The sequence below is a fragment of the Capsicum annuum genome, chromosome 4 (assembly GCF_002878395.1).
Source record: "Capsicum annuum cultivar UCD-10X-F1 chromosome 4, UCD10Xv1.1, whole genome shotgun sequence".
NCBI classification, from domain to species: Eukaryota; Viridiplantae; Streptophyta; class Magnoliopsida; order Solanales; family Solanaceae; genus Capsicum; species Capsicum annuum.
The window spans coordinates 160,394,894-160,408,437 of record NC_061114.1 but is presented as its reverse complement, the minus strand read 5'-3'; the positions used below and the strand labels follow the sequence as shown (position 1 = coordinate 160,408,437).

Here is a 13,544-nt window from a genome sequence, read left to right as displayed (position 1 = left end):
AAAGTCAAGCTACCCCACTTAATCCTGGGCCGAGCCTCCACACTCTTTTTTTTTCTGCCCTTATTGATTACCAAGTCCATCACCAACAACCTATGTTGAGTCGGAAGATGCTCGCTGGGTGTGACTTTATAGTCTCTACAAATCGCTCTATCACCCTTTCTAAGGAGCAAAAAGTCTATCTGGGTCTTGGCCACTGAACTACGAAAGGCAATAAGGTGTTCCTCCCTCTTCGGGAAGCTCGAATTCTCCCCCCACAACCCAAAAGCCCTAGCAAAATCTAAAAGAGAAGCTCCTTCTTTATTCGGATCCCCGAAATCGAAACCGCCATGCACATCATCATACGCTCTCGGTAAAGACCCAATATGCCCATTGAAATCCGCTCCAACGAAAAGCATCTCCGTGCTCGGAATGCCTCTAACCACCTCATCCAAAGCCTCCCAAAAGTTCTCCTCTTCGTCCAAACCTGTTTGCGAAGCGTAGGCACTAATAACGATCAAAGACGACCCCCCCAATGATCAACCTAATCGACATCTACCTATCGTTAACCCGCTTAACCTCCACCACCTGCCCCCGAAGCTCTTCATCTACTAAGATACCTACACTATTACTATGCCTCACGCTATTTGAGTACCACAACTTATACCCGTCCACATCCTCGCCTTAGAGCCTACCCATATGGTTTCCTGGACACAAGCTATACTAATCCTCCTCTTCCTAAGAATCTTCACGAGCTCTATGGACTTCCCTTGAAGAGTCCCTATGTTCCAAGACCTAAATCTCAACTCGGAATCTCCCTTACCCCACCTAACCCTACTACCCCTGGCTCCCAACCCCAAACTCGACCTTAGACCCGCCCCTAACCCAACGCCAAACCCTGCCCTCACCCTAGACCCTTGTCCTGACCCCTACCCCAACCCTGACCTAGAACATGAGCCTAGCTTATCATCGACCACTACCGCCACTACTCAAAAGAAGAAACGAAAAAAGCGAGCAAATAGGTAAGGCTAAGAAACGAAAAGGAAAGGCTAAAATAGATACAAAGGTAATAATGCGATAAATCTACAGGAAGAAAATCAAGAAACAATCACATATACCCAAGACCACAATCAATAACAAGTTTGACAACCAACAATCAATAATTAGAACTATACTAGTCACAATAACTCTAATCAGCTTTAAAAAGTAACACCAACACAAGTAAAAAATACCAACACGTACCACAATAAATAGATATACTAGTCTCAGCTAACTCCTACTCGGTAAAGGAGAAACTGGAACCAATAATCCCATAAAAACAGTCAAGATAAACAAACAAGAAACCAAGAAAGAAACGGAAGTGATGATGTTTTCTTGATCTTTTTGTCGGATTCAAGCAAGTTGGTGGAGAAATTGGTCGCCGGAATGTTACTGCCGCCGCTTTTACCCACTGTTGATATCGCCCCGACTTGAACGCTGGAAAATGAGTTGGCTGCTTGTACGCCGCGATCCACCGGCAAAACCTGGTGCCGGAGTATTCCGCCGGAGCTTCACCGGATCTGGTTTACCACTGCTTCTTGGTCGTCGCCGAACCGGCGATTCCAACAGTGAAAATAGGTTTGTGTCACACCGGAAAATATGGGGTACCGGCGGAGAGCGAAGGAGCGGGAGAGAGAAATGGGTTGAATAGATATGAGAAAATATCACCTTACCTGCTGCTGGCGAGAGCGTCGGCGCCGGACTCACCTGCCGGGCGCTGTTGAAGAAACGTTAAGGAGAGATGTTTAAAGAGAGACATCGGGGCCGAGTTTGTTGATAACCGGTGAATTGAAGAGTGATTTGCCGACAGAAAACAAGAAGTTTTTCCAGCAAGACATTGGAGAATTCAAGAGTGCTAAAAAAATGGAAGTGTAGGTTTTCAATTAGTATGTAAGGAAGGAGATCATTACTCACAAATATGGTCAAGTCAATCCCTGGTGTTCTAATGAAGTTAATAACACTTATGGGGTAGGTGTCTGGAGAACAATCAGATCTCTATGGACAAGAATGCAGGATAGTATCAGACCAATTCCAAAAAAAATACCAGATCGAGGTAGGGAATGGACTCGGAACTCTGTTCTGGATAAGATAACCGGAATGGCCAAACCCCTCTACAGGAGTCTTTCCCTGAGCTACTAACATTAAGTAACAACCCTGAAGCTATTATCAAGGAATGCTGGTCTCCTCAAGGGTGGAACTTAACATTCAGAAGACACCTTTTTTTTGATAACCAACATTCAGAAGACACCTTAATGACTGGGAAGTGGAAAGGGTGGCAAGTCTGCTAAATGTGGTAGAGGCCTTTCCTGGCACATTTACTGGCTCTGATTTCCTGAGATGGAGGCACATAGTGGACGATGTCTTCTCAGTAAACAGTAAACAGGCTATACAGGAAGGAGAACAGCGTAGTGCAAGGAAAGGACACAAAGATCTGGAAGAACGTATCGAAGAACCATGCCCCCACAAAAGTGAAATGCTTCACATGGCTGGTGGTTAAGAATGCTTGCCTCACATATGAAGTCCTACAAAAGAAAGGAATGGCAATGGTGACCAGATGTTTTTTGTGCTATGAAACTGATGAGACTGCAAATTTACTGCTAAGCTCTGGCAACTATTTTTTAGCCTCACAAAGATTGAGTGGACAATGCCTGAATACACAGCTGATTTGATGAGCTGCCGGATCAGAAGAAGGCGAAGCAAGAGCCAGAAAAAGTAGAGGAGGATAATACCTTCCTGCATTTGGTGTACAGTGTGGAAGAAAAGAAACGGAAGATGCTTTGAGGACAAAATTAAGTCCATTTATGATGTGAAATGGAACTGCCTTGTCAAGAAAATTTTATAGAGGAAGTAGATGATCTTGTAGATTTCTTAGCTGTGTTGCAAAATTTAGATTCTGACTAACTCTTTTTGTATCAATTTTTGGAGATTGCAGCATTCATTAATGTGAGGAATACAACAGTACTATTTGTCAAAAAAAAAAAAAAACTATGAAAATAAAAATATTGACGACAGAAATAGTAAGATAACCAAATCAAAGAAACAATCATAGTAATAAAATTGAAGAATAAGATAATAGTAGAATAAAAGGCAAAGGGCAGCCCGGTGCACTAAAGCTCTCGCTCTGCGCAGGGTCTGAGGAAGGGCCCAACCACAAGGATCTATTGTATGCAATCTTACCTTGGATTTCTGCAAGAGGCTGTTTCCAAGGCTTGAACCCGTGACTTCCTGGTCACATGGCAGCAACTTTACCACTTACTCCAAGGCTCCCCTCCAAGATAATAATAGAATAATAATAATAATAAAAATGAGAAGAGGGAGCAGATAAGGAGCTCCAACTAGAACCATGCTCTCCCACATGAAAGAGAGAAATCACTCAACTACGTACTAACCGCCCGCCGTAATCCTCGACCTCATGTCTTCTCTAATCACGTCTCTCCAATTCTTCTCCGGTCTACTTCTACCTTTGAGTAGGCTTATCACTGCAAACCTCTCACACCTCCTCACTGGGGCATTTGTGTTCCTCCTCTTCACATGCCTGAACCTTAAACAAATGAATTGAAGTATTCTCTGAATCACTTCAGCATCTAAAGGATGTTTGTTCACTTAACATGATATTAGAGCAACAAAGATCATGGGATTTAGTTTCACCGTCACCTGAAGCAAAAATATCTGCATAACCTTGGCTCAAGAAATAAAATTAGGACACATTTGAGGGGGCGTTTTGTAGACCTTAAATAAATAAGTAAAAGTATTCCTTGGCTAATAGCTAAGCGTTTGAATTAGTGTTTGCTCAAATTCAACGATCATAATTATCTACGATGCATCATTCATCTGAATGTTGATATTGTTCTGAATGCAGAGTTCTCAAGCTTCCTCAAAGCCAGTATCTGTCAGAAAATGTGGAGAGACAACAGCAAACTTCTGGGGATGCAGGTGCCTCAGAAGGCTCTGACAAAAAGTTTCAGCGGCAGAGGTATGCTGCTTATTCATAGATCAAGTCAGTATAATTTTAAATAGCTTTGCTGGTACAGTTTGGTGTTATTTAAAGAGAACCCATGGGCTTCTTGGTTCTGCTTACTGTTATTAAGCCTCTCCTTTATCCCATATTCGTTCCAACTTTTATGTTTGAGTCTTTGAGAGGAACTGATAGGAACTATGCCAGAGGATGTCAAAGTTAAGCATCACATCCTGATTCTGCTCAGTTGGTGTCTCACTAGCTTCTGACAGTCTTCCTGATATGTGTGCATCCCGCTAGGAATTCGTGTCCTTGATGTTGCATTACTCCTTTTTGTTTATGATAATGATGCTTTATTTTTGTCATATGGAATCCTTGTATGTTACTTTTGAAGTAGTGGTGCATCATCATGCCAGTTGGTGAATGAACTGAATTCTTTATCCTTCTAAACATTAAATTAATAAATGTTTTTATCACTACAGTTTTCCTTTTTACTATTTTGGAACTTATATTGGTGAAATGCAGTAGATATATATGACAGTGGAAGTAATTTTTCTTGAAAAAGTTTCTGCAAACTAGCTTTGTCCCTTGTTTGTCACGATTAATTCTCATACTTGTTTTATTACCACTTGGGCTTAACAGTTTGTCAGGAAAATGATGAATAATATAGAGATGATGACAGAACTTGATGTCATAACAATTACATCATGATAGGTGTAGTAATAATTAACTAAGACTAGCTTAAGGGGAAACTGTTCACTGCACTATGAAACTAATTGAGAATTCTATTTAATAGATCGAGGAGGCAAAAGGAAAGGGGAATCTTTTTAGTTTCCAGAAGTCAATTATCTGATCATTTAGACTGCAGGTCTAGTTTCAATCCACCACCGAGTAAAAGCAACAAAAGAGACAAACGGAAACGCACATATGATGAGGATGACGAATTGGATCCCATGGATCCAAGCTCTTATTCAGATGCTCCTAGGGGTGGTTGGTGCGTATCCCAAGGCTGTTTCCCCCTACTACTCGTGTTCCACTTACATTGTTGCACATTTTGCAGATTTTAGAAATTCTAAAGTTATTAACCGATGGTTTGTTTTATTGCTGACTCTGTAGGGTTGTAGGTCTCAAAGGAGTGCAACCACGGGCAGCAGATACCACTGCAACGGTATGTGGACTGCCTTTCAAGTTAATCAATAAGGCTTAACTTGTCTTAACTTCTATATGTTATGTACATTTTTAAGAGAAACATTTTTATTTCATTACAAGGGATGGTGATACACCCTATTGATACATTGGAACTTCTAGATGCTCTAAAAAAGGATGTTATCCTGACTTCCACTGTGAAAGTAAAAGGAAAAAAGGACCTACAAGATTGTAGCCTGCAAACAGAAGAATCCCATTTTGATACCATATGTACTGGGATGCTTTTATCACAACTAATTCTACCATAATTGATCCAAATCACGTGCCCATGTTTCCGTTCACCATGGCAATAGATATGTTTTGCCACATTTTAAGAACGCTTAATTCAGCTAGTGTTTTAAGTGCAAATCCCAATAAAGGAGAAAATGAAGAATAGTTTAAGATATATATGTTGGAAGAAAAATAATATTCTCATAAAAGAACTCAAAAACTACAATAAAATGAAATATATGAACTTTAACAATCATATCAATTGAGCTAAAAAATCATTTCAAATTTAAGTTAAGATTTTAAAAGATGCAGTTTAAGCTTCCATCATATTTATTGACTAATTCTCTTGTGGTGAATTTTATTCTGCGCACTAACTTATTCAAGTATTAACTTTTTTTTATCCATAAATATATTACTTCGCAAACAGTTAGTTTCACTTTCTTCAATATTGATGGATGTTGAGACACATGCTATAGTGGTTTGGTCACATTAAGGTGCCTAAACGGCTGCTCTGAGCTTCATGGCTTAAGTAGGCCCCAAGCAAACCTATAAAAAACACTACCTACCTCATGCCATTATCATCAGTAAAATGACTATATCGGCAAAAGTGAGACTAAATGCATTTTTATACTTGTAAAAGAAGTGCATTCCCATAATAATTGTTACAGAGAAAAATGAAAAGTATATGGGGACACAAGGTGTGCGAACTCTACCAACTATCACCAATCACCCTCTCTTCCTCCTTTGACCCTGATGTGGCTATACATTTGCATTAAAATAGTATTCTATGTTTGCATGTTCGAGTCGTTTAGTGCATTCTCTCCTGGTGGTGGAGGTGGTGATGGTGTGGCCGGGAGAGAAACAGAGACACAAAAAAGGAAGAGATGATGGTTATGGAGGTGATGGTGAGAATGGTGTTGGTGAGAGGGAAAAAGGAAGAAAGGGTGATTGGTGGTAGAGGTAGTGGTAGTGGCAGGGAGAGAGAAAGGAGGAACCAAAAAAAATTTAAAACTCAAAATTAGATAGAAGGGTCAAATTTGCCCCCGAACTATGGTAAAGGTTCAAATATGCTCTCCGATATGTAAAATTAATCCTTAATTGGGGGACACGTGTCATCACCGTTGCTTAGCTTCCTCAATTTGAAAATAAGCGAAAATTTAGCCTATTTTAGCAACGGAGAGGGCAAATTTAGCACAACTATTAACGAAGGGTACATCTGTTCCATTTCACACTGTTCAGGGGTAAATTTTAACCTTTTACCCTTATGTTTATTAAAAAATTTAGAGGAAATAATCATAGCATACTTGGAATTATTACATAGAGTTCAATTTAGAAATTAATATATATAGAACTAACTAATCTTGACTGAGAAGATTTGTTTTACTTTTTCATATTCATTAACTAGAATAAATAATTTATAGTACAATTATTTGTATCTAAAAAGGTTTTTCTACTTTTTGGTTATCATATGTAACTTGTGTTGATAAATTACTTGTTGCAGACATCAATTTAGCATGTTGGTAAAAAAAATCAATACATTGTCGGTGCATAGAGTTTAGACTAATTTTTAAAGTTCATTGGTAGATCAATATTCAAAACTTTTCCCAAATTATTTTACTTCTCTCCTCTACCTTTTCCCAAATTATTTTACTTCTCTCCTCTACCTGAAAGCAAATAATGTTTGATTGTTGTAGTTATAAGATTTCCTACACTTTGAGATTGCAACTATTCCAAAATTTGGTAAGGATGGATCAAGTAAAGAATATCGTAAGAGAATAAAAAACCACAATTAAGTTATGATTAAAGTTTTATTGACGGTTGGCATATAAAGAATAAAGGAGCTCGTTTAATTTAAATTGATGTACTTCAGCATGTATTTATCCTCGTTATAGGTTATTCATATATAATGGTGGAGGTTAAGCGGGTTAACGATAGGTTGATGTTATTTGGTTGGTCATTGGGGGGTCTTCTTTGATCGTTATTAGTGCCTACGCTCCACAAGCAGGTTTGAACGAGGAGAAGAAGAAGAGATTTTGGTAGGCTTTGGATGAGGTGGTTAGAGGCATTCCGAGCACGGAGATGCTGTTCGTTGAAGGGGATTTCAATGGGCATATTGGGTCTTTACCAAGAGGGTATGATGATATGCATGGCGGTTTCGGTTTCGGGGATTGGAATGAAGGAGGAGCTTCTCTTTTGGATTTTGCTAGGGCTTTTGGGTTGTGGGTGGTGAATTTGAGCTTCCCGAAGAGGGAGGAACATCTTATTACCTTTAGTAGTTTGGTGTCCAAGACGCAAATAGATTTTTTGCTCCTTAGGAAGGTGACAGAGCAATTTGTAAAGACTGTATGGTCATACCTAGCGAGAATATTTCGACTCAACATAAGTTGGTAATGGACTTGGTGATCAATAAGGGCAGAAAGAAGAGGAGTGTGGAGGCTCGACCCAGGATTACGTGGGGAGCTTTACTTTGGCTAGTGCTTTGGAAATAGGGGAGAAGTTGAAGAGTAGGGGGCTTAGGAGAGTAGAGAGAATGTGGATAGTATGTGGGAGACGACTGCCAATTGCATTAGGGAGAACGCTAGAGAGGTGTTGGGTATCTCAAGAGGTCGATCTGGCAAGCATCGAGGGGACTGGTGGTGGAACGAAGAGGTTAAGAGGAAGGTGGAATCTGAGAAAGTGGGTTATGCTAAGTTGGTTGAGAGCAAAGATGATGAGGATAGGCAGACGAATAAGGAAGGGTATAAGGTAGCTAGAAGAGAGGCTAAATTAGCCCTGAAACATATATAAATCTTGAATTCTTTAGAGCGGACCGGCAGGCCGGGCGTACAGGGACCGTCGAAGAAGTGCCTTTACGCACCGCAGCCACTACTTTGACTCCTTTTATGCAATTATGGACTCCACGGAACTTTATCAATTCCAACACTACTGTTACGACGGCTAAGACAACAACTTTTGAGAGCTTGTATGCGGCTTTAGAGGAGAAAGACGGGGATAAGAAGTTGTATAGGCTTGCCAAGGCCAGGGAGCAGAGGGCTCGTGATCTTGACTAAGTGAAGTGCATCAAGGGAGAGAATGGTACAATGTTGGTTGAGAATGCCCTCGTCAGGAAGAGGTGGCAGTCTTATTTTCATAAACTTTTGAACAATGAGGGGGACAAAGGTTTTGTGTAAAGGGGGAATTGGAGAAATCTGAGAAGTGTCGCGATTATGGTTATTGTAGGCGTATCAAGGTTGAGGAGGTCAAGGCGGCTATTCACGGGATTCGTCGGGGTAGGGCGACGGGGCCAGATGAGATTTCAGTGAATTTTTTTGGAGTGTTTGACAAGGTTGTTTAACATCATTTTTAGGGCGGTGAAGATGCCTGAAGCGTGGAGGTGGAGTGCGATGATTCCATTGTATATGAACAAGGAAGATATCCAGAGTTGCAACAACTATAGAGTTATCAAATTGTTGGGTCATACAATGAAGTTTTGGGAAAGAGTAGTAGAGTTGAGGCTGAGGAGGATCGTGACTATCTCTGAGAATCAGTTCGGTTTCATGTCAGGTCGCTCGACTACGGAGGCCATTCACCTTGTGAGGAGATTAGTGGAGCAGTTTCGGGAGAGGAAGGACTTGCACATGGTGTTTATTGATCTTGAGAAGACATATGACAGAGTTCCCAGGGAGATTCTGTGGAGGTGTTTGGAGGCTAGAGGGGTGCCCGTGGCGTACACTAGGTCGATTCAGGACATGTATGATGGCACAAAGACTCATGTGAGGACGGTAGGTGGTGATTCGGAGCACTTTTCGGTTTTGATAGGTTTGCACCAGGGATCGACACTTGGTCCTTTTTTATTTGCCTTGGTGATGGATGTTTTGACGCGACATATTCAAGGGGAGGTGCCTTGGTGTATGTTATTTCTGATGATAGATATTGATTGAGATACTCGGGGAGGAGTTAATGATAAGTTGGAGATTTGAAGACAGACCCTTGAGTCTAAAGGATTTCAGTTGAGTAGGACCAAGACGGAGTACTTGGAGTATAAGTTTAGTGATGTGTCGCAGGAGGCTGACGTGGTTGTGAAGCTTGACTCTCAGACCATTCAGAGGAGGTAGAGTTTTAAGTATCTGGGGTCTATGATTCTGGGTAATGGTGAGATTGACAAGGTCTCACACATTGTATTGGGGCATGGTGGTTGAAATAGAGGCTCGCTTCGAGAGGTCTATGTGATAAGAAGGTACTCCCGAAGCTTAAAGGTAAATTCTACAGAGTGGCAGTCTGACCGGATATGTTGTATGGAGCGGAGTGTTGGCTAGTTAAGAACTCCCACATCCAAAAGATAAAGGTGGCGGCGATGGATGTGTGGCCATACCAGGAAAGATAGGGTGAAGAATGAGATTATTTGGGAGAAGTTGAGAGTGGCTTCGGTGGAGGACAAGATGCGAGAAGTGAGGTTACGTTGGTTCAGGCACGTGATGAGGAGGGGTTCTGATGCTCCAGTGCGGAGGTGTGAGACACTGGCTATGGATGATTTTAGGCGGGGTGGAGGTAGGCCGAAGAAATATTGGAGGAAGGTGATTAGGCATGATATGGAGCAGTTACAGCTTACGGAGGACATGACCCTTGATAGGGAAGTGTGGAGGACGCGGATTAGGGCAGAGAGTTAAGGAGTGAGAGTGCGACGGTTACAGTAGAAGAGCGTTCTTTATTTGTGTTTGATGTCTATGATTTCGGATAGATAATTTTTAGTATTATCATGTGGCTGTAGTATTATCTTGTGGATAGCGGTGTTAGTTTATTTTGCATACTGTACTAGTCTATATGCATTTATGTTTTGTGATTGCTATACTATTATCGGTCCTAAGTCGGGGGTCTATCGGAAACAGCCTCTCTACTTCACATGAGGTAATGGTATGGTCAGCGTACACTTTACCCTCCCCAGACCCCACTATATGGGAATACACTGGGTATGTTGTTGTTGTTGTTGATATATAGTGATACTAATTGCCTTCAGTTAGATTTTAATGGCCTGTTTGTAATGCAGAAACTAATCGAACAAAGAAAATGGAATGCAGAAAAAAAGATAATAGAATTTCTCGTTGTTTTGTCTGTCCTATTTTGCAATTTCTTGTGAACTTCCTTCATGTGTCTCCATAAGAAGTGTTGGATAAGGACACAGCTTTGATGTGGGGGGAGCATGCTATCAGTTGTCAATTGATAATATTTCATTGTTGAAGTATTGGTATCTTTGAGTGCCATTGGCTAAAATCAAAATCATGTGGAAAATTCTGTTCATAAGTAAAGTTGACCTATTGACACTGCCATTTGCACTAATCTTAATTTGGTTTTATGTTTATTGCCATTGTATGGAGAAACAGTCTTGGCACTCTTTGTAAGGTTCATTCTTTTGTTGTAGACATTAGTGGCTTCCTCATATCCAATTTTCCTGCTCTATATATATGCTTTTATTCCCTGTATGCCTTCAGGCTTTAACTTAAAAATGGTATCTTACTGGTTCTTCAAATTCAGGGTCCTCTCTTTCAGCAGCGCCCTTACCCATCTCCTGGAGCAGTCTTGCGTAAAAATGCTGAAATTGCTTCTCAAAGGAAAAATACTAAGTCGCACCTTACCCCTATATCCAAGAGAGGTGATGGTAGTGATGGACTCGGTGACGCTGATTGAAGAATTTAAGTCATTGTGTCTTATTTATTTGCTTAAAGTAAGTATTCCCTCAGCGAAATTCCATGACATTGTCAGTGTGAACTCAGGTTGTTGGATAAATTTTTAACTGTCAAATCATTTTTTTCTCATTTCAGGAAGATTCACAGAAAGGGAACTTTTCCAATTGAAGTTGCTGTATGGCAAGGCACTAAACATTATCACATTCTAATAGTAGAGGCTGTAAGATCAAGCATGGATGAATGTTCTTCTCGAAATTCCTAAAGAGTTCCATCCAAAAATGCAATAGGCGCAGAAGACTTCCATACTTCATAAACAGGGACTGCTTTTAGGAGCATAGGCCGGCAGCTGTATAGAAAGCTATTAGTTGTAATCCTATAAATATTTGGCATACCCTTTTTGTAACGAGAGTATTGAGTAGTCGAGAAAGAGATGTTATGAAGGGAGAAAAATTGAATTCTCTATAGTAGTCTACACTTCTGCAGGATCAGGGAGTTAAAACATTTTGATCCTACTGAGTTTTCACTTCTCTCATCTAGTTTGTTTCACTATGTTATTCCAAAAAGGAAGCTTTAACATGGTTTATACTTCTTAACAATCCATTCTCTTTAAATAATTTTGGAAAACCACGCGTGTAACAACATAATACCTAGTGTAATTTCATATGTAGGATTGTGGGGGAGGAGGGTGGGTGCAGACTTTACCCTGCCTTGTAAAGTCGGAGGTTATTTCCAAATGCATATTTCTATATTTGATGGTCTGTATTTTTAATTGAATGGCTTACAAAATGGATATTATGGTAAGAGTTAAAAACGTTTATTAACTATTTAATATCAAGGGATGCACCTAAAAGTGGAAATTCACATCTAACAATAACTCTTGAGGGGTAAAGTTGAAATGTAACCCTAACAGATTTTCTAGAAGTTAGTGTTGCGCAAATTTCAGTTTGAACTGATCAAAGAGATCACACTAAATTATTTTTAGAATAATATTTTATATTATGGCCCTTTTAACTCCCTTCATAAAAAACTTTTTATTGAGTTTCATCATCCAAAAAAGAAAGGAAGATTAACAATTATGGTATTGCTTATGTAGTTTTTGTCCTTCAATTTTTGTTACTATATATTGTTTCTTAGTTTTTATTGTTGTTACTATTTGTTATTTTGTTGTTATTAGTTGCTTTTTTGTACTTTTATTACTTCTTTTTGGGACTTCATTATGTTTTCTTGAGCCGATGGTTTATCAAAAACATCCTTCCACCTCTGAGGTAGGGTAAGATGTATGTATATTCTCTTCTCTCAAGACTCCACTTATTAAATTACGGTAAATATGTTGTTTGTTTTTTGTTATGAAAGCTTTAGGGAGAACATTCTGAGTCAAAGTAGTCAAAAAAGTATCTTGATAATGAAGTTTGAGAAAGTGTGTAGTCACAGTCGAGTTGAGAGGAGAAAACAACTATACGCGGAGTCACTTTCTAAGAAGATTTAGTTGATCATGCTTGCTTATTCCAGCTGTGTCCCAAAGTCTAATGTTTGATTATAACGTTTTGTCTTCTTGGGAATACTTTTTTTTTTCTAGTTCATTCTTGCTTTGCCCTTATATGTAGTGAAGACATAATCACTTGTCAAGAGTAAAACTTGGTCTTTATAGTCTTTCTAAAATGACTAACGGCCACATCTTTAAAAGTCATTGTTAGCGGTGGAGTCAGAATATAACATTAAGAAAATAAATAAAATAAAACAATACACACCCTATATTTTTTTTGTAACAGGAAGTGTTTGAAACTTCTTGCCACTTCTACGCTCCAACTGATGAGAACATGCTATAACAACAAAGATAGTTGTGGGATACAAATATGTCAAAATGACTTTTGTTGTTGCTGTATTTTTCAAAAAATGACAATTTTTCTTTATTGATGTCTCAGTATACCAAAAAAGTAATTAAAAATTCATCAAACTCCTTAAATTTCTCAAAAACGTCGTGAAAGTAGGAAAAAAAAAGGAGAAAAGAAACTGTACTCTTTCCATGCGTCTTTCCTTTCTCCGATATACAAAAAATAGTTATTCAACTTTATTTATTTACTTTAAAAAATAAATAGTTCAATCTTTTTTACTAAATGATTGGCTAAAAGGGATTTTATTGAGTGAAGTGAATGTGTTTACGCTTTCATTTATTATTTTTAGTGTGTCAAATTAAAAAAGAAAAATATAAATATCAACAGAGGAAATAATACAACACATATAGGGTGTGTTTGGTATGAAGGAAAATATTTTCTGAAAAATATTTTTCAATTTTCTAATGTTTGGTTGATTTAAAGGTTTTGAAAAGTATTTTCTAAATCAACTTTATTTTTTCAAATGTAAGGAAAATGACTTTCCTTAAAAAAGTAAGAAAAACATTTTCCAAAACTCTTTTACAACCTCACTCGTAGTTGAAATATTCATACAACTCTCAAAATCACCCACCTCACTCCAACGTCCACCCCACCCCCTACCACCCC

At 39.1% G+C, this 13,544-nt stretch overlaps 1 protein-coding gene across 9 annotated transcripts in view; it reads left to right on the top strand.

Annotated features, from left to right (window-relative positions):
- The window catches only part of LOC107867788, a 38,375-nt gene extending 26,748 nt beyond the window's left edge, over positions 1–11,627 (top strand). For 6 of the 9 annotated variants that reach the window (XM_047410336.1, XM_047410337.1, XM_047410338.1 and 3 more), the window contains exons 11-15: positions 3,875–3,988; positions 4,767–4,964; positions 5,087–5,138; positions 10,895–11,084; positions 11,182–11,627. In XM_047410336.1, coding sequence (XP_047266292.1) covers positions 3,875–3,988; positions 4,767–4,964; positions 5,087–5,138; positions 10,895–11,047 — 517 coding nt within the window. In that variant the 3' untranslated portion in view covers positions 11,048–11,084; positions 11,182–11,627. The remainder of the gene's footprint in view (positions 1–3,874; positions 3,989–4,766; positions 4,965–5,086; positions 5,139–10,894; positions 11,085–11,181) is intronic. The other 3 variants (XM_016714199.2, XM_016714201.2, XM_047410342.1) reach the window with 1 other exon arrangement.
- The last annotated feature ends 1,917 nt before the right edge of the window (positions 11,628–13,544 follow it).